Source organism: Bombus affinis, chromosome 14, assembly GCF_024516045.1.
Source record: "Bombus affinis isolate iyBomAffi1 chromosome 14, iyBomAffi1.2, whole genome shotgun sequence".
Taxonomy (NCBI): Eukaryota; Metazoa; Arthropoda; class Insecta; order Hymenoptera; family Apidae; genus Bombus; species Bombus affinis.
In genome coordinates this window covers 2,957,541-2,982,346 of record NC_066357.1, presented here as the reverse complement: position 1 = coordinate 2,982,346, position 24,806 = coordinate 2,957,541, and the positions used below count along the sequence as shown (strand labels likewise).

Genomic DNA, 24,806 nt, shown 5'->3' with positions numbered 1-24,806 from the left:
CACCTGATTTCTTAAAGAAAGAAAAGCTTCTTAAAGAAAGATTTCTTAAAGAAAGAAAAGACTCAGGATGTTTTTAAAAAAATCCTTGAAGAATTCTTAATCCTTGAAAAATAATTAAAAAACTCGATTACCTAACTTTCGTGGAACTAAAACATTACTTCCGAATATTAAATTTTAAATAGAAGATTCATTTCTATTTATATAGAGATAAATAATAGAAATGAAAGGTGTTTGTCGCGTGTATTAAACATATTTCCTGAATATTAAAACATTTTTTTGACTTGAAAGAATTATGCTAGAAAGCTGGAACTAGAATTTCTACATGTCCGTCTATAGTTTTGTATAAGAACAGTTAGTCGTTTTTAACGTTATTGCCGAGATCGATCGATCACTAAGCGATATCGCGAGTTCATCTTGGGTTTGTCTCGTTGAGATCGGATCGGCCAGAGAGAAGGGGAGGAAGTATGCGGAAAAACAACGATATCCGCTTTTCATTCCTGAACCGGGGACGGTTCCTAATACAAGTTGTTTTCGCGAACGGCAAACAAGTGGTCTATTCACGATCATTCTTACCGAACAGTAGAACGATCGTAAATTACATCTGTATTTCAAATGTCCAAATTTTCGTGTTTTCACGTTTTCAAACGATAAACTGTTACAATGTTGAAGTACTTAAAATATCAATTACTCTAACTGTTGCAAACATTCGAACTTGAAACTTTCCAATATTCCGAACTTTCAAATATTCAAATTCGCTAAGATAATCGGTCAACCTCTCGATAAATCACATAGTGAAACTAAATTCCAGCAATAGAATTTTAATTCGATTGCCAAGCCAGCGGTCAAAATCTAAACTACGAAATCTAAAACGAGCCACTGGAGTATCATTGGCTCTGCAATTTACATTACAAACTTGAAATTGCGTTGGACTCGTTGTCAACTGGTCGTTCTATATTTCTTATCCATTTTTCAGCGCCTTGCCGCCGAAAACTCGGACACCGTTCAGAAATGACGAAACCTAAACTAGCCGGAGGCCCGATCGACGAAACAACCGGCGTTAAAAAAACAACGAAAAGTGTGCCGTCGTGGAATCGTATATGGTAACCGATTATTCGACGTCGACTCGATCTCACAGTCCCCGGAAGGTGTTTTGGTACGGACCGTTACATCGAATTCCAATCGGACGATTCGTCAGAACCGGGGGCCGTCTTGCTATCCAGACGGCGTGGGTGACCGGTTTTCAAAGAAATCCACAAGTTCAATTTAGAGCCAATATTATGCTAATAGATATTTTTCGTTACTTAGATATTCGTGCATATTCATATCTTTATGAAGATAGCTAAGCCTAAGTGGTTAAAATTGTCTACACCTATTACATAGCATCACGAGTACTACGTTTTAGATATTTTATATTCACCTACATCTTACGTGCATTCTGCGAATTCTTACATCTTAGAACTTCCCCGGTAATGATTATACTACGAACGCTTACGCGAATTTACATCTTTATGAGTAGAAATGAAGAAATAGAGCCTAGATTCGGATGTGTTTCATCTAATGAGTGTTGCAACCAATATGGTGTGTTTAATTTTATATACTTTTATAGATGTCATAAATTTCTCCATACTGTTTCCATATCGCGGATTTCATCGTGATAAGAGACGTAAAACGAAAATTTCGATACTAAAATTAAAGAAAAGACGAAGTACAATGTGATAAAATGCAGGCCGACACAGTTATACGTTCAAATGCCATCAGATATGCGGAGGAATATTTCATTTCCAGCATCGATTAATATCTCTGCCAAGACCAACCACGACAATCTAATAGAAAACCGTGTCCGATACATCTGTCTTTCGGAAATGTCTATTACGCTAAAAGCCCCGCATTCTATCTCGCGAAATTCGACTAACGAACCAGAATAACCAGAAGGTACATCAATTATAATCTACCAGGTAAAAGCAGGCACACTTTCGTGTCAAAGTCTCATTCATCTAACGCGTACGTAAATACATATACATCATAAAGCACTCAACATCTTCTATCGCAGATCTTAGTCCATCGACGAAGAACCGTTCTCCGGAACAGAGCTAGCTAGCTGGCTAGCTAACAGAAGAGGAATTTAATTCTTCGCCTGATCAAACAAAAAATCACGAACGATCACGTGCGATCCCTCGTCGATTTGCATTGCTCGAGCGCCTTTGATATCTACCTGTTTCGTTAACTTTCTCCCAGGTAACCTTGTTCCCTCATTTTTTTTCCTTCGCACGTTACCGTTCGTATCGGCGATTTAGCGCGACTTGGTTCCGCGGCTCGGTCGACCGTGCCGTACGGGAAATTTCGCTTCCCTCCGCGCCACCCCTTCGAATCCATGCGTGTATCAAGGTCACGATAGCCACTGTTCGATCGAAAGACCATCAACGACCTTGATTTCAAGTTGTCAATATCAATCAAGGAGATTCGTATAAGCGACGTCGTCCTGTATCGATGGTCGGTAGTTTAAAAGTGAAACTAGGAGCATTTTCACGCGTTCAGATGGTTGACGCGCGACTTGGATCGTAATTCTGGATGAAAGGATCGATAACAACAGTAGAACGGATCTGTCGTCTTTCAGGACTCAAGGTTGCGACCGCAGAAACGGATCGGAAACGACGATCGCGACTTTTTTCAAGATACTCGACAAAAGTAAATAGTAACGTGGGATTAATTGACGACATAAATAAGTTTTAAAATTACTTCTCTGTAAAAAAGAAAAAAGAAAAATGGGAAGTGTGACTTACCGTGTTCTTCTCTCGCGGTTTTCATAAGAAGAAAGACATTTAGATGATTGTAGAAACTGTATTTAATCGAACCTACATTTAGTTCTGATTAATTCTCCACACTCGGGTTACTCTTCGACCACCCGGAAGAATCTGAGGAATCGAGTGTCGCACGTGTAACGGAAATGCGGGATTTCATCGTTCGTACAAACTGGTTTGCAAAATCGGTTGTTTTTGCCAGGCAATACGCCATGACTTTCCGTGTTTTCCGTGTATTAGCTGAGGACGGCGGGCCGCTTCCGGTCTTCTGATCGAATGAGGCCACTTGGTCAACAGGTCCGTTCCATCCGATTCTCTGGATCGCGAGTGAGAATCGCATCGAACCGGTTGCCGCGTGCATGCTTGTTCCTCCTTTTCAAGCGTACGAAGGAAAGAAAGAGAGAAAAAATCAAGCGTGATCCTTGCGACAAGATTTTCACGCGATTCGAGTCGCTTGTCACGGGATTGTCGCGCGGAGAAAAGAGGGAAGGGGCGCGTGAACCACGCTGAAACGTCCATCGACATGAAAGAGTCGAATGGAAGAGCTTACCGTTTGATCGGGACTATTATTACTGTAACTCCACTGCTTGTCCGTTGTCAGTACGTTGGAAATGTTAACGAGAGAAATTGTGTCTTAAGGAAGGGATGGTAATGTAAGCGACAACGTGGAAATTAATATTATCGATGGGACAATTAACACGGCTTTCGATGACACACTATTTTCTGCTAACTCGAAGGGTGAAACGTAGAGAAATTTTATTCGTAGAATAATTCATTCAGCTACGCTTTACAGAGCCTTCAATATCAGATTTTAATGTAATGAATTTGAACTTTTAATTGGTCATCTAAAATTAGATAATTTATTGTAAAAGAAAAGAAATCGTAGATGAAATCTGAATTTTGTATTTACATGATTAATTGAGGTATACTTTGCAATGTTTTTATAGTAAGCTTTAAGGTCGTGAATTTAGATTTTTATTTGGCCATGCATTGAAGACTGACTGTTAATTATTTATGAGTATAGCTCCGAATAACAATAAACTATGATAAGTGCATGCTTCTCTTCGTGTCTCGTATTTCCTCAATATCAATGTACAAGATCTATAAAATCAGAAACTGAATGTGATCTTCTTTACGATATTAGTAATGTCATGACCTTATTTTTCAGCGACTTCCGGCTCGAAAAACTTATGATGAGCTGTAGAAATGAAGAAAAAGGGGTAACAAGGTAATGTGATATTTATGGAACGTTGTACAAGACCGCTCTCGAGTGATTTCCCACTGAGAAATATATTCAATGCTCGATGGAACGATAACCATATCTTTGATTAAACTAACAGATTTTGACAATCTTATAATAAAAGTAAACATTAATTCACATGAACGTAATACAAAAATAAAGAATTGAAAAATTAAATGATTCAGGTCGATGAATTTGTTCGCGTCGACCTACTATTCATTATCTTCGTTTCACTATACCTATTAGCTAAGAAAACTGCAATCGACAATGTTATTGCTCCACCTCTGGTCAAGATTTCATTTTTCATGTCCAATGACCCAATTTTATTGCAATTTCCGTTTCATTGGATTGTTATCGTAATGCCACACCAAAACAACTACAGACTAATAGAAAACCAGAAGCATCGTTATTATCAGAGAAATTGTTTTACATATATGAAGACATGTAGATACTTTTGGCGAAATTAATGTTGAAATTTTATTAATGTTGACATTAATATCGAAATACGATTCAATATTCTATTTTATTATCATATAATTTTGAATTATAGATAATACTTACCAAATTATAAATAATAATATCAAATTATGAAATTCGTACAGAAAACGATTCAATTTATTAATAATAATTAATTATATTATAAAGCTAGGCTTACAAAGCTCTAAACGACGTACACAATAAATAATAATACATGTATAACATAAGAATGGTACTTTCCACTGATCATACAAGTATCTACATTCGCACTTAAGTAATATATACAGAACTTAATAGATCAATTAAAAGTTTCATTGATCCGGAAAGTTTCCGAAAACATGGCTGATCAGCTAGAGCTTGTACATCAGACTGTTCAAAAATGGCAACGCGTCTCAGCACAATATAATTTCTAATCTAGGAAGAGAGCTTGTGTCGTAAATTTTCATATCGAAAATTTACATATAAATTCTTGCGAATTAGAGTTTTTCCAAAATTTCTTATCTCAAAGACTTTAACACGATCATATAAAGATAGAAATGGTTATAATCAACGCAAATATCGTAATACTATCAGGTTCTTTAACATTAAGAAAGAGAGCGAAGAAAGGCAATGTAAAACAATTTTTCAAAATTGAGTATTTTTACGATTGGTATTGCCGATAGCCTCGATAAGCAAGATCCTGACCAAAAGATACGCTGCTATCTCTGTGATATCCACTTGCATACTCGAGACCGTGGTGGCCATCCTGTTCAGGATAAGGATAACTATTGGAATTTTCCTTGTAATAAGGATAACCTATACCGCTCTGACTATACACTGGTGGATGATAACTCTGCGTGAGTGGCTTGTACAACTTGAAAAATCCAATTAGACCAGGTATCACAATGGCTAAGAAACCGAGGAATTTCTTGAAAGACGCTAAACCCAGGATCAGAGGCAGAAGCAGGAGTAACTTCAATTTGAAAAGCTTCAGTACGATGAGCATTGGAAGAAAAAGTTTCTTCAATTGATGACGGGCTGTTAGGAGAAAAAAAAGAAGTTAATGATATGCGTATATGTGTAATATTATATAAATGGAATAAAATTAATAATAGTTAATAATAGTACTAATTAGTATTGAAAGTAAAAAGGGGATACAATTTTTGTTGGAGATAGACTCACAGAAAAGAGAGTCTTTTTTATTCTCAAGAGTATCAATTTCGTCGGCAATTTCATCCAAAAATCGTGGAGAGTACACTTCATTTTCTCCAGTTTCTTCGGAAGGGATGTGCAACTCGATAGCCATGGTTTTCACGAATTTTTCCGCCTTTCTAAGAGCGAATTTCATCAGTTGATCCCATTCAGAGTCGCTAGACCTGAAATGATAAAAGTATTAGTAAAGAGAAATTTTGCATCGTATCGATCTCAGAGGAAACTACGTAGACGTTCTTAGAATAAATTTCACCTTGGTTCCCCAGAATATTCGTACGGCCGACGATTGACTTCCTGTACCACGTCTCTGGACATTCTAACGACCTTTACGTAATCATTCAGGTCGTAATGAGAGTGATCAAAGAAATCGGAGAAATAACTCAAAGCCTGAGATTTGAAACATTCCGCCAGGTCGCCGTTTAAGCAGCCTTGATTTATTTTCGCTATGTATGGATCTACATTTCGTCCTGTGCCTAGACCGATCCAGTCGAAAAGCCCTTTACCTTGACGCGTTTTATTGAAAACGACCTGCTCTTGCGGCTCTGGCGGCTCTGGCACATGGTTCTCTAGAATTATAAATTCAAATATTATTATATAATAATTATAGTATTGCTATTATAATAAATAGCTTGCTTTTGAACTTCATTTTGCAGATATCTCGACATTGACGATTCTTTAAACGTGTCACTCTTCTAGTAAACTGACGACAGATATTTCTCACAATTATATCTATAAATTAACTTCTACTTTAATTTTAAAGTAAACACTCTTTATTTCAAATATGAAATATCTTACCACGCACTTCGGAGCGCTCATCGGAAGTTCCATCCTCGAAGGTAACCGACAGGCAGGGTACCAACAGCGTCAACAACAGCACCAGACCGTGTGTTACCAGCAATTGCACTAGTCGCATGCTTCTCACCTGAATGTTGTACCTGCAGTCACGTTTCTTTATCGACACTAGTTTCACGTGAAACGCTCGTCAAACAATATCCCTCGATACGTCATTCACACGAAACAAAGAACCAAAACGAACAAACGAATTACTGACGGATACCGTAGCGCCATTCGCGTTCTGTCAAAATAGCTGCGGCTTGTTCGATTCACAATCAAAAACAAAAACAGAGTGCAATGAATAATTTCAAATGAGAAATGGATAGCTATCTCTTACCAGACTCCATCAACCGACTGGATCCCAGCACGACATCGTTTCACGATTTAGTGGAAAAAAGAACGCTGGTCGTGATTCACGAACCGCACTCGAGTGTCTGGTAGAGACCAACTTCGATCGTAACCGCGCGGTAGATATCGAAGTGCCGTTACCTGGACGGACCAATCCGGAGTCCTGGTTCAAAGGAACCGGGTCCATAACCTTGTATTCCGGTCGCGCGTTCATAGTATTTGTTACGCCGATCACGCACTCTCTTTGATCAAGCGCCAAATTTTTCAGCCACCAAACGTAATTATGATTAATTTTTTTTCGACTCTACAATACGTCGAACGATCTCGTGGAAACCTTTGTTGTTTTACAAATAATAGCGTATTTGTAAAATATACAGGGAACGATATGTTATTTCTTGATCATTAGGGATTAATCTTCGTTAGACCTTAATATTTCGTGGGATTTTGCAAGATCCAAGACTTGAGATCGAAGACTTGATTCGTATATCGATATTACAACCCTTAATCTATGTAAACGTTACATCTTCTTATAATTCCAATTACATAATAATCTAACTCCATAAGCAGTTTACGTGCGATCGTCAGACTACGGGATTTATACAAATTTATATTTTTATAAAAAGCCAAAAGAATAGAACCTACGTAAAGATACGTTTTTAAGTGCATAAAAGTCCGCAACCCAGTAACCACAAAATTCCACTGACGAAACAAATTTCAATAATTCATTCCATTATTTTAAACCAAACCACTTTTCGTTTACTAAAAAAGGTATAAAAATATTAACCTTATCACAAAGCTACCGCAATGACCATACTTCAACCGCAACAACAAAATTGCACTGTCAAATCAATATCATTCTGGAAGAGACTACGCAAATTACAGTCGCGAGCACGATTCTCACCTTTTCGACGGAGATGCAGGATAGAACGAGCTAATAACACCGGAGGATGAACTTAGAGCAATGCGACGCATCCGCTCGCGTCTGACCACTTCATTTATATGAACGAGCGTTCATACAGGGTACAGTGAAAGGGGAAGGATGTGGGTTGACGCGGGAGCAGAGGGAAAAAAATGATGTAAAAAAAAATCAAAAGTGAAAGTGGTCCCCGGATATAGGACCGGAACCGGGCAGTTTTGAACAAAGAGGGACGAGCAAGAGCGACGAACAAAACAGAGTCGTTGGACTTTCCTTCGTAATCCATGATCGAGCGTGCGTCATCGCTCTGCCCCTTTCGTTTTCTCTCGTGTCCAGCGCACGCATACATAGTACGTGTGTTTGTGTTTTCACACGAACGTCTGTTTGACGGTCATCCTTTCTTGGAACCATTCTACAGGTAACAGCTTCCTCGAGCTTCTGCGGCAAGTAAAATTTCACCAAGACTGTAATACAATTTTTTAGGTTATCAGTTGCGCACATAGAACGTCTAGTTTATGTAACTCCCTTGCTTATAATAAACAGAACAATTTCTAGAAGAAAAAGAAAAGATCGTAGCGCATTCACAGCGTTTTATTCACGCACTGTACAAGAATTGATTGCGTTGACCCGCGTCGGATCGAGTCTCTGATCCTTATCGAATAAATAAATAGATAGTAATGGTGCGTGAGCGTTCATACGCCTCGCACTATTAATTAATAAATTAAGAACCACGATTCCTCGTGGCTAATAAATAAATATCTAAGTCCGCGGAGCGTGGACCGACGCACATTGGAACTAAATAGAAATTAAAGAAACGTCGTGGTCTTAAGTTCCGCGTCCTACAATCATTCGATATGTTATTGAAATTAAACCGCTAAATCGCGAATGACTGCGTTTCATTGGTGGAAAATCGAGGCGTCGTCGACGTCGCGACACCACGATTTTCCATGATTACTCGACTAAGTATAATCGAGCATCACTATATGGAAATTCGAACGTGGCAGTTCGAAACATCGAATTCCACGAATACACGACCATAAAATTCTTTCTTGGTAAATCGTGCGTGTCTCTAATCGCGTATTATTTGTCGGACCTACTTCTAACCATGGTAAGTCGACTATTATGTAAGAGCGTAACATTCGAATACCGGTAATGATATATAGCAATCCAGCTATCATGTACCGTTATCACGGTCGACCTAATGATTGCTATTTGTTTCCTTCGTTGTCAGCCTTCTGACCGATTAATTGCACGAAATTGTTTCGCATTAAGCATCTTTGATCTTGTTTGGACTATTGAGTACGTAATTGCCCGAGTAACAATATATGTCGTCGTGTACAGAGATAAGCAGGTACAGAAATAGCGATCTTTGAACCTTGGTAAGTGATCTTTTGAATATTCTGAACAGCAAGGAACTTGAAAATATATGTAAGAAGGTCGTGTGTAATTAGGCGCTACAGCGACCTCGCGGAGATCTCAACGTCCGCATAGGAAGAGCTCTCCGAACTACTCACTCCGAACTACTTGTTAAATCCATAAATATCAAAAGTTTCGATATTCATATTTCACTTAAATTAATCGAAATCTTTTACAATTTAAAACTTTTAAAATTTAATATAATTCAATGAGTTATTAAATATCCAGATTACATACTCGGTGGTCGTATGAATAAATGATCGAACCATGGAGCCAAATAATAAAAATTCACAGTTGAGGTAAATTCACTGATATCCTAAATTACTATTATACCTACTATTCAGACTATTTTCAAGAACTGTACCCTGCAACTTATAATCGCTACAGAAACTCGCTCAAAGTGCTCGATACCTGTATACCAAAGTACAACCAACGACAATCAACGAATCACACGTAACCGAATAAAAACACGATTTGGTTTCAATCGGTCATTCAGTCCCAGGATTGAATCCTCGCTGTTCTATCTTCTTTTTTATAACTTCCTCGCGTGGACGAGCTTGTCGATGTCCTGGTAGGTAGCCAACATCGCTTGATTTTGCCTGAGAGTTTGATCCTCTCGTGCAATTGCGCAACTCGCGTACGCATCCTCGCATTTCACGCCATCTTGTCCGTCTTTCGCGGCCTTCATGTACCGGAAGAACCTCAGAACATCGGGATTATCGCTACTTGGCCTTCTTAATTCATTCAGCTCTCTAGACAGCTGTGCTGAGACCAGATTCGAATACGGTGCGTACCTGGCGGGGCTTCGGTACATCGCACAAACGGCGTATTCTCTGCAACCCTCCGTCGTGTGGCCCAGACGAGAGAACACGGCATCCAGGCGAGATAACAAAGGTGAGTAGAATGGATCGTAGTTAGTTAGCAGCAGCGAACTCGTTGGAATTTCGTGAAACACCTGTTCATTTTTTACGAGAACTTTTGTGAGAATTTTGATACACGAAAATTGTATTTTCGTAGGACAGTGTGAATAGACTGGATAAAATGTTGATTATTACTATATATCGTAAGTCGAAATTTGAAGATTTGACATCTGAATGACGATTTGTTAATGAGATCTTCAATGGGTATAACGTTAACAATTAATTGAACTAGGAAATTTGTTGGAGAAATTTTGAATAAAATAGATAAAAGAAGAAGGTTGAAAGATCTCGTAGAAAAATAATGAAATCGTCAGTGAATGTAATATCATAACAGTTGATGATTTATCGAATTAGAAAATTTGTTAGAAAAAGAGACATTACCTTAAAGTCTTGCTTCTTAGAAAGTCCATGAGCAGCAACGTGGCGAGTGTAATAACGATCAGCGACAGCATTGGCGTGGGTTATTCTAGGATCGACGAAGGAATATCTCGATGCGATTTCTGGACTCTTCTGAGACTGCATCATACTTTCATCGTACATTACAGAGGCTGGTAATGTTCCTACCGGCTGTCGCGTCAGGTAGTCATCGTTGTACAAATCGGAATTATCCTTGAACTCGAAATTTTCTTCTGGCTGCGCCGTGGTATGCGATGATTGCGCAAACGATGAAACTCCTACAAAACAAATTGGATCAATATTCGGATTTTTCTCAATTCGACCACGAAACAAGACAAACAGATAAACTAAATCTGTTATCGCACGTTTCAATTACCAACTTAAAATGATTATTATAAGTGTAACACTTTGGATATCTAGAATTACAGAATCACATTGTCAATTAAAGTAAGTGGTACAAGTACGTACCTTTACCGACGATATTACCGATACTTCCGATGATACTGGGCAGGAAAAGCGCCAGTAGAACACTCTTAATGATCTGTACACCAAAGATCAGAGGTAGCAGCAGCTTCTTCAGGCCAAATGCTAGAAAACCAAGTCCGAATCCTGTTAAAAAGGTACTCTTTCCCTGAAAGATGGCTGAAAGCAAAAGTACCAGCAAATTAAAGCCTTGCGGTTAGTCCTGTAAGCCATGCTGCAGCCAGCATATATGTATATATATATCTCTCTCTTTCTCACTCGCCTTCTCAGTTACTTCACACAGTGGCAGACATAAGATCTCTTTCTGAAAAATCATTCAACATACATGTAAGGTATTTCTCGAATTGCCACGGCGATCTTAAATGAATGAAATTACGCAACGTTGGTAATTGTCGCGAATGAAGCCGGATCTTTCGTTTTGCCAATCAGCGGTGAACCAGCTAACCGTCTTTTTTTAGCATGTTTTAGCGAGAAGCCAATCAGTGATGTGTGAAAAGCGTATGGTCGACGCGCGATGGCGGTGTTGTCCCTTCGTTTCGTTACGCGACTCTTCGCCCTGTTGGCGCCAGGGCGCGTGTATTTTCGTGTATTGCGTGTAACATTTCTCGAAAAGCGTGCTTGGGCCTTGATCGCAATGTCATTTAGTCGAAACCAGTCTTTGGACAAAACCTGAATCGGCAGTTTGGAGATTCAGGCGTAAAAATAAATGAACCGAAAGCAGGTTTCTACCTTCTGACAAGTCAAACGTTTACTCTTCTCTTCCGTCGTTTCTTTCACTTCTCGTGATTCTTGTTTTGGGAAAGTCAACTTGAAAAACTATGCAAACATGTCTACTTTCTAGACGGTGTTGGCCATCCAGTCCATTTGTAAAGGAATTTTTCAACATGTCCACAAAGGAACACTATAGGCAGATACCGCATGATACGCCCACCTTTCATTTCATACAGATACGTAATATTGTATAGGAGTGAACGCGAGCAACTACAATCAAGACCCAGTTTTACCAGCTCGAACGCGTTCCACGACTCCTCAGCGAGCGGGAAACACAGCGACAAGCAAACGAAATCGGTCCGCGGAAGAGGCAACAACGTTCATAGCAACATAAAACAATGATCCTGCGAAACCCGCGGATGCGCCGTTGGTGCGAGCGAAGATTACGAAAGCGTGACACGAACACGTTCCGTAGACTCACCGTTGAAGAAGGTTCTAGCTTTTCTACCGGGTATTAAGTCCTGGTTCAGACGTATCTTTACTACGTGTTCTCTTGCGAACCGGCGAACTTTATCGAGTAGGCTTGCGTCCGGCCGGTCGTTACCTTTTTCGTCTTTCCTGCCGATGACGCCCCGATTTCTTATGATCTGCACCGAGTCGGTCACGTTGTACGTGTCGATCCTGGACAACCTGTCGAACAGATCGGACAGATCCTTTCGCGCGCAAGGCGTCGTCTTGTTGTCCTGGCAACCCGTCGACTCCAATGGAAACGCTGTAGCGTTCTCCATTCGCGTCGCCTCGATCTGATATTGTGACCTATCGTCCGTCTGTATCATTTGATTAATGTTCGTGTCGAGTTTCGAAGGTTTACCGGGCATCAAGTGCGGATGCTGATCCAACTCGTCACTGCTAAACGACACCTCGTTTTCGATAGAATCCGCTTGTACTGGATGGTCGGTCTCTTTCAAGGCCGCCACGTGGTCCTCGACCCCGACCGTCAATTGGAGCCACGCGACCGCCAAGATGAGCAAGATCACGCCGTCTCTCGATCCTCCCATGTTCCCCCGACTTGGAACCTGTCTCGCACGATTCTCTCTTTCTCTATCTCTCTTTCTATCTCTCTCTCACCAACTCTCTCTCTTTCTCTCTTGACTAACTTCTCTTATTGCCGAAAGATAACTGCATCTCGGTCCGCAACGTTCGCTCGATGTCTCCTAAAATAATAAAAGCAACGCGATCTCGTACAACGGATCTCTGAACTGAGATAGCGGAGACGTATGACAGATGGTATCTCAATCGAGTAAATGTCAATCGAGTAAGTAATAATTACCGTGAACGAGTTCTTCTCGGAAATCAAGAAGCTTAATTGGTAGTCGGGGATTCACTGTCCTCTGACTTCTTGGTTCCCAAAATGATCGTTCATTTGAAGTGACACCAGATACACGAGACTGTCTATTCTCACTGTTATAACACGTAAATGACATGAAAGTGTGCAACCAACTTTGGAATCGTCTTGTAGAAATATCGAAGAATTCTTGAAGAACGTGTAGGTTTAGATATTTTGTTTAGAATCGAACACTGTAAAGACCTTGGTGAATGGAGCGATGAAGACGTCGGAATGGTGCGCGACCATCGACTCGATACTACTGCCGAGCCTTCGTAGCATCGCCTCGGCTGATCCGATCTGGGTTACCCGGCCATCCGTCTGTCCGTCCCTCTGTCCGTTCCTTTCTACCTTCCTCTCTTCCACGTTCGTTCATTCGTTGGTTGCGCTCCCGCCACAAACGCTTCGTCTCTTTCTCTCTGGCACGTAGACGGTCGTCGTTCTCCTCTGATTCAAATCCAATTGAATTCGACGCGGGTCTAACGACCGCCGGACCGATTTCACCGGTTGGAATTTCGGCTGATGACGCTCCATCTGAACCATTCTTTACTTTTTCTTTTCTGATCTTCTCGATCTGGTCCAGAAGCCGAAGTACGTACTAATTGTGATTTCAATTCGAATTTTTGACTCTAGTCTTGCAATGATGCGACATAATGTCGTAACCAGACTACGGATAGTTACGCTATTTTTATGAAAATAACTAAAGGGTCTAGGGAGACATGTGTTTCGCCTATTAAAAATTTAGCAAGCACTGTACTTTGTATATTTTATTATATATTATCCTATATCCTTAAATATTATCAACCGCAAATACATAGAAATCCGCAATCTTATTATAACGATAGCGTTTTATTAATTATTTTATGCAAATCATAATAGCGCCACAAATGGCTGAGTTTTATTTGTTAGCAAACATATTAATAGAGAAATGTCTATTCGTAAATTCCACTAATTGTATCGTGGAAAGTTTTATTCCTTTTTTTTTTTTTTTTTTTTTTTTTTGTTTCTGAAATATAGGGTTAAAAAATACTTTTCTTGTTCCTCGACGCACTGTAAAGATAGTATTAAAAACTAAATTCAGTTAAATTTGGTTAAGGAGTTCTCCTATTTATCTGTTTATTACTATGTAATAACAAGGATGAGAATACTTCATTTTTATCGTTGTCATATCTGTCAGTTTGTAACCAATTCGTTCGTTCATTCTCGTGATCGGGTCACTGAACTATGACGAGTAATTAAAAATATTTCGATAGATAAAAGGTGGTGCGACCAACACAATAATAACTATTATGCTTGTCAAAGACGCAACGTCAAATGCAAGGAGAAATCTAATCGGATTCGATAAACGCATGACACCAAAGCTCGCGCGGAAAGCTCGTCGTGGAAAATCACCGGTATTCAACTCGTGTGTCTCCCGTGTCATTGCACCATCGACATAAATATTAACACGCGTATTTTCAGATACAAGTAGGCCGCTAATCCGGTTTCGGCTTTATTTTACTTCCTGTCGAAAAGATCGCGCAGAGAAAAACCGCAAACATCTTGCATCCAGAAGCCAGCGTTTTCATCACGCGCTCGTTTGAAGTAGTACTCGAGAGAGCGTTGTTCGATACGAACGTGGAAAAAATCATAAACGTTAATGACGTTAATCAGGAGAAAAGGGTGTCTCGTGCGTAAGCCCAAACAGCCTGGACACGAATACACCGAGCACACTTTTACGGGCGATTTCACTGTGGCCGCGTCCCGAATTCACGGACGGTTCGGTTATTCCTCGAAATCGATGATCGTACTCGCGTGTTTCACTTCGAGCCAAGGAAAATTCGATTGGACACGTGGCAAGAATTTTAATCTCAGAAAATAGATCCGATCGTGTAGATTGTATCTAGAAAGCAAAGTGTGTTTAGCATAATATAACGGAGAGGTTTGGGTTAGATCGATGTCGGAGTGTTTGAAGTCTTGGCGTGATAATTAGACAAGGATATACGACAAAAGATATGTAAGAAACGAATGAAATATGGAAGTGTCATTAACTCGTTAAGGATCACTATTTACCTTACGACTATAATTCATTAATAAGCTGGAGGCATCAGTTCGATTTCTTAAACATTATTGTAAGCTGGTTCGATGACACAGGTACACCTAACCGGTAAAAATGTTTTCGTTCCAGAACAGGGTCACGATAAAATACATCGTTCCCTTTTTTTTTTCAAGAATTTCACACCTACGGTTGTCATCCGGAGATTGTAGTGGTTTGGGTTAGATTTCTGAGCGATTTAATCGTTTGAAGATATCAAACGGAGAGAAAGGATTCACGCGACGAGACTACATTTGTCTATGTCTGCATTTTGTTGTAAGAGAGAGAGAACGATAAACAAAACCAGTTAAATTTTGTTTAAAAGCTTCTCGTTATTCAAAGAAATTTTTATTATCCATTTAAGTCTTAAATGCCATTCAAGATTAAATAAATTTCATAGATACTCGCGTCCGTGGAATTGCGAATTGAAACGGGTTATTAACCTTCTAGAAATCGTCTTAAAAATTTATTAATGAACTGCTTCGTAGTTTTGACAAGTCTTGATGAATAATTCATTAACTTTTGAAAGAAATGAAAGAGGTAGAACATCGACGTGTTAGCAAGTTCCAATTCGAAATAACTCAAGAGGAAATTATATTGTTGTTGCGACCATGTTTTAAACTAATCGTACGTTACAAACGCGTGTCTGCATATCGGGCCTGCAGCGAACTCTACTAATCCAATCTTGTAAGAAAAAGTTCGAAAAATGTAAGTACTATAAAAGAGAAAAAGTCAACCGGTTTTAGAAAGTGCTCTATCATTTGCTCTGTATCGATCAGATTCCTCCATGCAGCTTTTACATGCGCGCATCAATCTTCCATAATCGTTTCCTTAAAGACGAAACGAAAGACCTCTTAATCCGTTGCGTTAAGGTCAAATGCCTCTCAGATTCCTTAGATTCTCTTACAAATTCTTGAGAATTAATATCCAAACACGTAACAGCAGACCCTGCTTATCAAATATCAAATTTACCTTATTTTTGTCTTAATTCTATTATTATATCTTATTATTTATTTTAAATATCAATTTTTTGCCAAATTGTTCGATTTATTAGATACGGAAGTTAAGCGAATTTCTAAATAACCTAACATTCTCCGTTCGAAATAGAATTGAATATCTGTCGCAAACAGAGATTTCACTATCTTACTCTCTATACGTGAAATGAATACAGAATTCACCTCGACGCTTCTTATTTCACATTCTATCGTTCTTATCGATTCACTCGAATCTACGTTTACTTTTCATTCCAACTTCTAATTGCTTCAGATTCTGTTCCTCTTTCTTACTTCCTCCAAATTACGATTACTCCAAAACTCTGTTCGCTCTTCCTCTAGCTTCAATCTACATCAACAACAAACGCAACCTTCTCGATCATCGATTCGCGTATCGATTAATTCAACGCCATTCGAACCAACCCATGGTATATCGAACATCGAGAGTACACATAGCGCATGCCGTTATGTTAATACTCTGTTCCCTGTCGGTTGTAACGTAACGGTCGAGTTACAGCGAGTGCAGGCTGCGTGTCGGCTATATCTCGCACTGATCGCAGGCCCAACTGTTTCAATGTATTGACTGGATTATTGTTATTAAATGCAGCGAATGGTTAACTGCTATCGCATGCAACGATCGGGGCGCGATACTCGCCCGCGGATTTGTCGAGCGCGAGGACAGCCGCGCCACATTCGCCTCAAACTCGTATGTGGCCCTATAACGGTCTTCCCGATCGTGCATGCGTGCATGGGTCAGCACACGCGTGCGGAAGCGCGCGTCACACGCCGGAGCGACCGTCCAAATCTGTCAGTAGGTCATTCGTACGGAGAACCGCCGCGCCTCCTTTAAGTTTCCAATGACCTTGACCATCGCCGTTCACCTGCACCGATTGATTGACCATCGCCCGACTCCACTTCGCACTAGAAGATTGGAAGAGGAAAATTTAGAAGCTTGTGAAACAATTAGATGTATTTTTGTTATTTCAACGGGTAATGGCAACTACGTATATATATTTCTTGGAGAACGTTGGAAATGACGAATGACGTTTAGCCTGCGTTAGATATTACATATGTAACGATGATCGTAACGGAGGAAAGATTTCTGGAGACGATCGATGTCATTTTATGCTGGAAAGAAGCAGCGCGGGAAATCAGTCTGCATCTGCGTGTGTGAACTCCTAGTAGAACGCTTACTGTTCCGGAACCAGAGGTCATTGTTATACTGAGACATGCCCTTACAATTATGATAAAATAAACAATGCACGGCCATTCCTGCATGAATAAGAAGTTCCTGACCTTCAGGTAGATTTTTCCAAACCCGTACTATTACATGCTAAAGAAACAGTATAAAACATGAAATCTATCTATCTTATCCTATCTTAAAGAAAATAATAAATCTGTCATTATCGATGCGATGTAATTTCACGTCAATAATTTTAACAGCATTCTCCATTCTTCTTTATACATAACTTTATTTAAACAAAAGTTATCTACTATCTGGTCACTGACGATCGCTCGCTACTATACAAACTACGCGTCTGTACATTCTCGAGCAGGCCACACGCTTCAACCCTGCCCTCCGATTATTAGCTCGGAAGTGATCAGCGTTGACATCACGCGAGGCGTTGTTGTTCGCGAATTCGATTTTATTAGATTACGGTACACAAATATTCACGGACGACGTTGAAGGCTCGCGTGCCACGCAACAATACTCGCGAACAGTTTCTGCAGTTTGCAAAAGAAAATCATCAGACGCGTGTTCGTGATTTCGACGTTTACGTACGGCGATGCTCATTACCAATTTTGTAGCGGTAGCGAGCATGGCGTGTGAAAGTCATTTCGCGACGAGGAACGCACTCGATAATCATTGCTAAATATAACTCGTTTGTAGTGTGTCGCTTTATAATTAGGATGTTTAGGAATAAAGAAAGGGGATTAGCGAGTCGCGAGAAGAAAACCGCCAATGCGTAGAGAACACAGTCGAAAGTTGCTAAGAGAAGAAAGCGGAAGGTGCACAATCGTAGTTCGTCCGTTTGAGTTTCGATGCAATGGCAAGTTGAAGTTGATTGGTGGTGTTTTCCCCTGCTCCCTAACTTCATCCATAGGGGTTGCGATAACCCTGGTATCCCATGTAAGGAGAGTTTGCTGAGATGTAATCACTTCTGTGAGACCATGGCTCCTCTTGACCGTATGCTGATGAAAATAACAAAAAAAATTGTATAGACACTGAGATATTTCATAGTAATTTAAAATAATTTAAAATAATTTCCCCATATTTTATATACTTGGAGATACTTATATATTATTGAAAGATTGTATAATAATTCGGAATAATTTAAAGTAATTCTTGACTCTCCCCAATAAATAATTCGTTCAAATAGAAAATTTCGGAGCGATTGAAATTTCGTCCCGGTAGAAAAGTCCAAAATGGCAATAATGCAACTATAGCTCGACAGTGCTTATGGAAGAGCGATCGTCATACTCGAGTAACACTCAAATTTTCCATATTCCAAGAAACACGTGCAATTATTGAAATTACTACTATCAATGAGCTATCGAAATGCATTCTATACGACAATTCCACGTTTAGGAATAATCGAATGTTATATAACTGTAGTTGATTGACAAGGAGAGAAATATTGTGTCATTGAGCATTGTCTCAACGTATATTGACGATATTTCGACCGTCTCGGTTATCCTAGTCTCTTATAATCGCTTCTTACAACTGATGTAATTTTCATCGCTTTGAATTAAGGAAGCATGACACAAAAAATATAATCGTGTTCATTTACCTGTTGGATAATCGACGGGTGTATCAGCGGCCGTACCCCACATGTGATAAGGGTAACCCTGGTAATGTGAATTCGCGAATTTACAAATCTTCAGACGCGCCAATAACGAGGGAGCAATGATGGAAGCTAGCACCAGTAGCTTCTTGATGAAATGAACACCGAGGAAAATGGGTAGAAGCAACAGTTTCACTTTCAATAGGTTTAATAGGATTAGGAGAGGAAGGATTATGGAGGTTTTCTTCTTCAAAAGTCTCCAGTTATCTAGATAAAACGATTAATATCATCGATATGAAAATTGATAATGAATTTATTCGCGAGCCAGTATTTCAGAAATATTTCAGAGATTCACTAATGCAACTATCTGCAATGCTGGTAAAACGTCGAAATACGCGTTTCTTAAAAACACGGTTTACATTCAAGAGACTCAGTTCTGAAAATTAAGAATATAATTACCAGCAGGGTATTTTCTGCTTTGCATTTGCATGAGTTCATCCTCGTCCATGATCATAGGCGCGCTACCAAAACTCCTGCCAGTGGCAGAGTTGTCAACCGTGTAAACCAAAGCTCGTTTCGTCAGCAGATCCTCCAAGCAGTCCCTGACGAAGTTCAAGGCCTCGACCGCATCGGTTTTGAACACACGTGACTGTGGTAACTTTGGGAGTATCGGTTGTCCAGATATGGATGGGATTCGCACAATACGCAGGGAACCATAGCTGTATTCCTAATAAAAATGAAAATAATGAATTATAATTTCATTGGATTGTTTACAATACTATTGCGGTTCTACATCGTCTGATGTTACGAGATGCGAAAATCTATGTTTTGAATTAACTGTACATATAGGCCACGACTGTACGATTCGATTACCGACAGCGTTAATTAAAAAGTAAAAGTTGACGAAAGTAACGTGGATACAACGTGTATGTAGATACTCTCGCTGTTGCACGAACACGAATGATAATAATGGTTTGCAGCGAAATCGTTACGGGTTTCAATCAGTTACACGCTACTTCCACTAATTTTCCTCGAAAAGTGTCTTTACCCGTACAACAAAGCACCTTGTGGAAAAGATTGTTTCATTTTTACGACAAGTTTCGAAATAACGAGCACAATGCGGCTTAACAGCGCGGACTTCTATTTGGAGCTATATAGTGCATGACATTTCTTAGAAGCTAATCGTATGTTCAAATTTCTATCCATTTGTAATCTGGTAAAATACTTAACAAAATAAAGATCGCTGTATCACTGTCATACCTTCTCCCTCACAATGTCATGAAGCCACCTGGCAACTTTGTATTTCCCGCAAGTGATTATATCTTTGCGCAGGCTGCAGTCTACTCGAGATCTCTCGACAAACGTATTGGTTGAATTATCAAACGCCAATACAGAGGCGTGCTTGGAAAAACAATAAAAAGTCACTAACAAAACATAGCTAATTCGCTCGAACCAGCCTAACTTCCAATCGTCTTGTATACACTTCATGATTCTGCGAATGAAAATCCAAAAAACAAAGATCGTCAACGCAACGATCCTCTCTATCCCGAACTTATACAGGAATTTTTTCGATGAACTTTTATTTTCATAATTGTATTCACAAGATGAAGAAATAGATGAATGGAGATACGGGAGCACCACGCCTTGTTTATGCAGACGAGACGACAAGATTAAGTCCACAAGCTCTCTGACGATAGTTACGAGGTGTCCTGACCATTTATATGTAGTACATTTAGGTCGGTGGGGGTACCGGTCCATGGCTTAGATAATCCTGCACAGAGACTTGATTCTTCGCGTTGTAATGTTTGAAAAGGCAATGGCGAACCCGGCGAACGACGCTCATAATGAAACTAACTATCACAATAGATCAAAAAAGGTAATTAAAACGTAGAGTAATTTCAGCAAACTCTATGATAATTAATCATTATAGTACAGTAAACGACTTCGTTCGTAATTGCAGAGATATTCGCCAAACTTTGAATTTTACGCAAAGTTGCATCTACGAATCTTCGGCTGATACTGATCCGATCTAATTAATTAGCATTATATATAGCAATCATAGACATTTGCATACCACTACTTCTTCTACTTCTTCTCAATGTAACCTACTGCTTCGGTTTAACGCATCCATCATGTGACGAGAAAGGAGATACACTGTTGCACATGATTCCCGACCAGCCTCTTTCCGAGACCGGTTAGTACCCTTCGTCGTTGAAGTAGAGGTTTTGTTAAACGTTTTCAGTCGAATTACGATTGAGTACACGTATCTTTGAGAGACTGGGTTAATGAAGTGAGAAAATTGAAATAAGATATGCACAGAAACATTTAACATGAGACTTGGCAACTAAAAATATTAATTTTACCCGAAAAAAATAAGAATGAAATAATTTGAAAATGCAGAAATGCCTTTCATATATATATCACAAAAAATAACTCAGCAAAGATACATTGTTGCTAATCTACAAGCTTTCTATGACAAATGACAAGTTGAAAGACAAGAAAAAAAATTTACATTCGGTGATAAAAAAGAATAAACTGCAACATTTATCACGATGTTTGACGATCTGCAAGGAGAGCAGGCAGAGGTTTTGCCTACTTTCTCGTTGCTTTTTGATACTTACTTCTGATTATCTAACTGGTCGTAATGAGTGACATAGTTTTCTTAACTGTCAGTAACATTCTCGAAAACTTGTCTCAATTTTATGATGGTTGTCGAACGAATTGTCCAAACAAGAACTACGAGGTCCAGTAAACAAAAAGAAAGCAAACAGGTGAAAATGGTGCTTGGAACTCTAGTTTTAGTATCACAGTCAAATATCTTCACAACGTTACATGTATATACAGAACTTATAAGATAATTAAGTTCTTCCCTTTTACCTTTTATCAAAAGAAGCGTAATGTTTTCATTTACATATAATTTACATGTACTACTTTTCAAAGTATTTCAAATTTATATGTCTCGTATGAATGTCACGTATGTTTTAATTGGACCAAGTTGATTTATTAATCAGACCAGATAATTACCTATATTTGTATTATATATTATAATTAATACGTGTAACTAATATTTCTTCCCTGATCAACTCTGATTATTTACATTTAATTATAAGATTCCAAATGCAGAACATAACGGACATGGCATCATTTATCTTAGAAAATATTCTCCATCTACTTTTATCTAACTTTTAAATTTGGGGTTAGTTAAAATATGAAAGGATGTATATTGTTTTAATTTTATGGTAAGATTTTTCTTAGACCCTTAGAGATGAATTCTTCTTTTAACGATGGACACAATAATATAATAATATAAACTATAAAACATCCACATTTGAAAAAAATGTGTTAATCGTAAATAATTTTTAAAATGCCATATATACAATCATTCATAGTACATATAATTCAATGCTCTGATAGGTCTTAATGGTGTTGCAGAAATTATAGCAGCCCAACTATCTTGATGAAAATTATCCTGGAACGTATCATCTCACTGCCATAACCTCGTAAGGGTTGGAAGCATTAAAATCTTATTTGTTAAAACGAGACCAAAATCGAAGTATAAAAATTCAAGAACCATATCGGAATTAATTTATGCATTACACCTTGCGATCTCGGTTTATGGGAGACATGATTCTTCTTTTGACCTCAATGCAGCGCAATGAGTTACTCGTTGGTCTTATTTATGCATTAGGATGGCGACGTGACTTGTCCCAAGCAAAAGGAATATTCGCACGATTTTAACTTTTATTTGGATTTCTCTAAACACCATGAGCTTGCTTCTCTATTTTCGTGCACATCCAGTTTCTATCCTTTGATAAGATCTCCGGCTGTCCCACTATCGAGAAGTTTAATTACGCGATATGTTAATAACATAAAGTTGCGTAGTTTCATAGAGGAAGGGAAGTCCCCGATAGATTTTATACGGAATAAAATTTCGCGATTAACAAACTTTCATCACCGTCAAGACGATGTTAATCATTCCTCAAAATAATTTACATACCATAATACTATTTACGTAGTAGATAGCTACATAAAATGCCGCGTACGTCGATATTGGTAATTGTACCCGTATAGCGTAATAACAACTATAAATTGATATCTTGCTGACCTTAAAATTTTAATTATTTTAATGATCCTCGATCATGTCAATTAGGTGACGATTTCTCTATCGAAAATACCTTTAAAGTACTCTGATAGTAACGGTTAGTTTTCTTAAAAATTTCTCACCTTTTTTAGAACATCGTTTGAAGTTAATGATTAAGAATGTCTTAGCTTTAAAAAGTAATTTACTGATAAATCAAACATTTTATCAAGGATCCTGTGCGCTTCGAAAAAATGTATGTAGATTTGATTGTAGGGACGACCAGGTTAAACTAAGACACCGATGCCTGGAGGGCGGATTCCTTAGACACGCCACATTCACGATGCAATTTGTTTAACTTGATCATTCGTTGACCCGGTTTTCGCAAATCATGTGATATGATATAAATCGATACTAGGAAACAGGAGAAATGAGCGAACATATAATAAAACAACTACTCGGCCGACGAGAAGATAGGTCATCGTCGATCCTTGCAAATCGAACGTTCGATTCAATTCAGACCGGTCATATCATAACAACGTGACAACGAATAAGAATATTGTTAGATCTTTATCGTGACTCGATTTTATTTTGACACTTGAAAAAGAAGAGGGAAGGCAGAATTGCCCATTAACGTCGGTTATTTAAGGATTGCGGTGAATGTGTGGTTAAGAGAATTGTAGTTCACGGTTTCGAACTCGAGGCACGTTAATCACTGTCGACAGTATTGTGTTGATTAATGCATTCTATTTCACGTCTATTACGAGCAATCGATGATGCAGAATTTTGCAGTTAACATCCTATGATGGCATGCATTTGGCTCAAATAAAAAACGCAAATGAACACATAACAGACATATGTAAAAAGGAAACAAGTAGACAAGTGTAAAGGCAATAAAGAAATGTAAATAAATTAAATCTGTGAACAAGACAAAGGGCTAAAGAAGACATGTAAACAGAAAATGTAAATAAACAATAACTATTGAATAAACAATAACTATTGAATAAACAATTTATAATGTGCTGAACGTGTTAAACGATTATCCGAATCGAGTAATATAAGTGAAGTAAGTAATAACTGCTTTATGTAATAATTGCGGGAGTTACGTATAGTGATCAAATATTAGCTAATATCTCAGCGCAAAGAAATATCGACAGCGATAGTAAACCGCTTCCTTGGAACGGTATCACCATAACAGCGGTCTTATTTTAACGCGTACCATTCATATGTGGGCAGCGAGCAGGAAACAGGATCTTTATCTTCTTATTATCTGCCAGAAGATAATATAAATATGTACAGTGTATCTTAATCGTTAGCCAATATATATATGTGTGTGTATATATATATATACCACGCAAGCTCTTTATGAAGCAAAACGCGCACACATTAATAAAGATGCTTAATATGCTTCTTACCAATCTTTTTAAAGAAATAATGACGAACGACAGAATTTCTTCGAAGCACCATAAAAATTGATGTCAAACCAACTGGGTTACATTTCACGGAACGAATAGAGGTTTAAATCAACAAACGGCCTCGCAGGAAAAATCGCAGTGGACAATAAAATTTCTAGACTCCCAACCGGAGTAATTTCCTGCTTTGCATAATTTGCGAATAATTTTATTGTTTCGGAAACTCGAGTGATCGGTAGAAATCGCGGCTAGAAATAGACGAGGGAAAAAGAAAGAAGATTCGTCATGTCAGGCCGCGTTTACGGTTCGCTTATCGTCCACCTTTGGTAGCCTCTATTTTATACAAAGCC

At 38.7% G+C, this 24,806-nt stretch overlaps 3 protein-coding genes across 6 annotated transcripts; all 3 read right to left on the bottom strand.

The window, feature by feature from the left end:
• Nucleotides 1–4,487: 4,487 nt before the first annotated feature.
• LOC126924405 (uncharacterized) lies at nt 4,488–8,294 on the bottom strand. 3 transcript variants are annotated; one of them, XM_050738847.1, is made up of 5 exons: nt 7,790–8,294; nt 6,502–6,641; nt 5,960–6,272; nt 5,677–5,870; nt 4,488–5,532 (listed from the first exon to the last, which is right to left on the bottom strand). In XM_050738847.1, the coding sequence occupies exons 1-5, from the start codon at nt 7,858–7,860 to the stop codon at nt 5,156–5,158; spliced, it is 1,095 nt and encodes a 364-aa protein (XP_050594804.1). In that variant the 5' UTR covers nt 7,861–8,294; the 3' UTR covers nt 4,488–5,155. The 3 variants fall into 3 exon arrangements, with proteins under 3 accessions (XP_050594804.1, XP_050594806.1, XP_050594805.1); XM_050738849.1 differs by lacking the exon at nt 7,790–8,294 and adding an exon at nt 6,878–7,774 and having other exon boundaries at nt 6,502–6,628; XM_050738848.1 differs by lacking the exon at nt 7,790–8,294 and adding an exon at nt 6,878–7,771.
• Nucleotides 8,295–8,377: 83 nt separating this feature from the next.
• LOC126924400 (uncharacterized) lies at nt 8,378–13,410 on the bottom strand. 2 transcript variants are annotated; one of them, XM_050738836.1, is made up of 5 exons: nt 13,061–13,410; nt 12,212–12,944; nt 11,005–11,124; nt 10,522–10,814; nt 8,378–10,175 (listed from the first exon to the last, which is right to left on the bottom strand). In XM_050738836.1, the coding sequence occupies exons 2-5, from the start codon at nt 12,786–12,788 to the stop codon at nt 9,753–9,755; spliced, it is 1,413 nt and encodes a 470-aa protein (XP_050594793.1). In that variant the 5' UTR covers nt 12,789–12,944; nt 13,061–13,410; the 3' UTR covers nt 8,378–9,752. The 2 variants fall into 2 exon arrangements, with proteins under 2 accessions (XP_050594793.1, XP_050594794.1); XM_050738837.1 differs by having other exon boundaries at nt 11,005–11,178; nt 12,335–12,944.
• A 671-nt stretch (nt 13,411–14,081) lies between these two features.
• Nucleotides 14,082–21,037, bottom strand: LOC126923941 (uncharacterized). The gene is made up of 4 exons (XM_050737884.1): nt 20,227–21,037; nt 19,426–19,693; nt 18,973–19,233; nt 14,082–18,373 (listed from the first exon to the last, which is right to left on the bottom strand). The coding sequence occupies exons 1-4, from the start codon at nt 20,722–20,724 to the stop codon at nt 18,276–18,278; spliced, it is 1,125 nt and encodes a 374-aa protein (XP_050593841.1). The 5' UTR covers nt 20,725–21,037; the 3' UTR covers nt 14,082–18,275.
• Between the last annotated feature and the right edge of the window lie 3,769 nt (nt 21,038–24,806).

What these genes read in the sequence shown, in the direction of transcription:
- LOC126924405 (XM_050738847.1), bottom strand. Translation starts at nt 7,860, where the DNA reads ATGCGTCGCATTGCTCTAAGTTCATCCTCCGGTGTTATTAGCTCGTTC. An exon ending in GAATATTCTGGGGAACCAAG is followed by an intron (nt 5,871 to 5,959) that starts GTGAAATTTATT and finishes TTATCATTTCAG; the next exon opens with GTCTAGCGACTCTGAATGGG. An exon ending in TAAAAAAGACTCTCTTTTCT is followed by an intron (nt 5,533 to 5,676) that starts GTGAGTCTATCT and finishes TTCTCCTAACAG; the next exon opens with CCCGTCATCAATTGAAGAAA.
- LOC126924400 (XM_050738836.1), bottom strand. Translation starts at nt 12,788, where the DNA reads ATGGGAGGATCGAGAGACGGCGTGATCTTGCTCATCTTGGCGGTCGCG. An exon ending in AGCTAGAACCTTCTTCAACG is followed by an intron (nt 11,125 to 12,211) that starts GTGAGTCTACGG and finishes TTGGTTTTCTAG; the next exon opens with CATTTGGCCTGAAGAAGCTG. An exon ending in CGGTAATATCGTCGGTAAAG is followed by an intron (nt 10,815 to 11,004) that starts GTACGTACTTGT and finishes TTTGTTTTGTAG; the next exon opens with GAGTTTCATCGTTTGCGCAA.
- LOC126923941 (XM_050737884.1), bottom strand. Translation starts at nt 20,724, where the DNA reads ATGGACCGGTACCCCCACCGACCTAAATGTACTACATATAAATGGTCA. An exon ending in AAGCAGAAAATACCCTGCTG is followed by an intron (nt 19,234 to 19,425) that starts GTAATTATATTC and finishes CGTTTTATCTAG; the next exon opens with ATAACTGGAGACTTTTGAAG. An exon ending in ACCCGTCGATTATCCAACAG is followed by an intron (nt 18,374 to 18,972) that starts GTAAATGAACAC and finishes TATTTTCATCAG; the next exon opens with CATACGGTCAAGAGGAGCCA.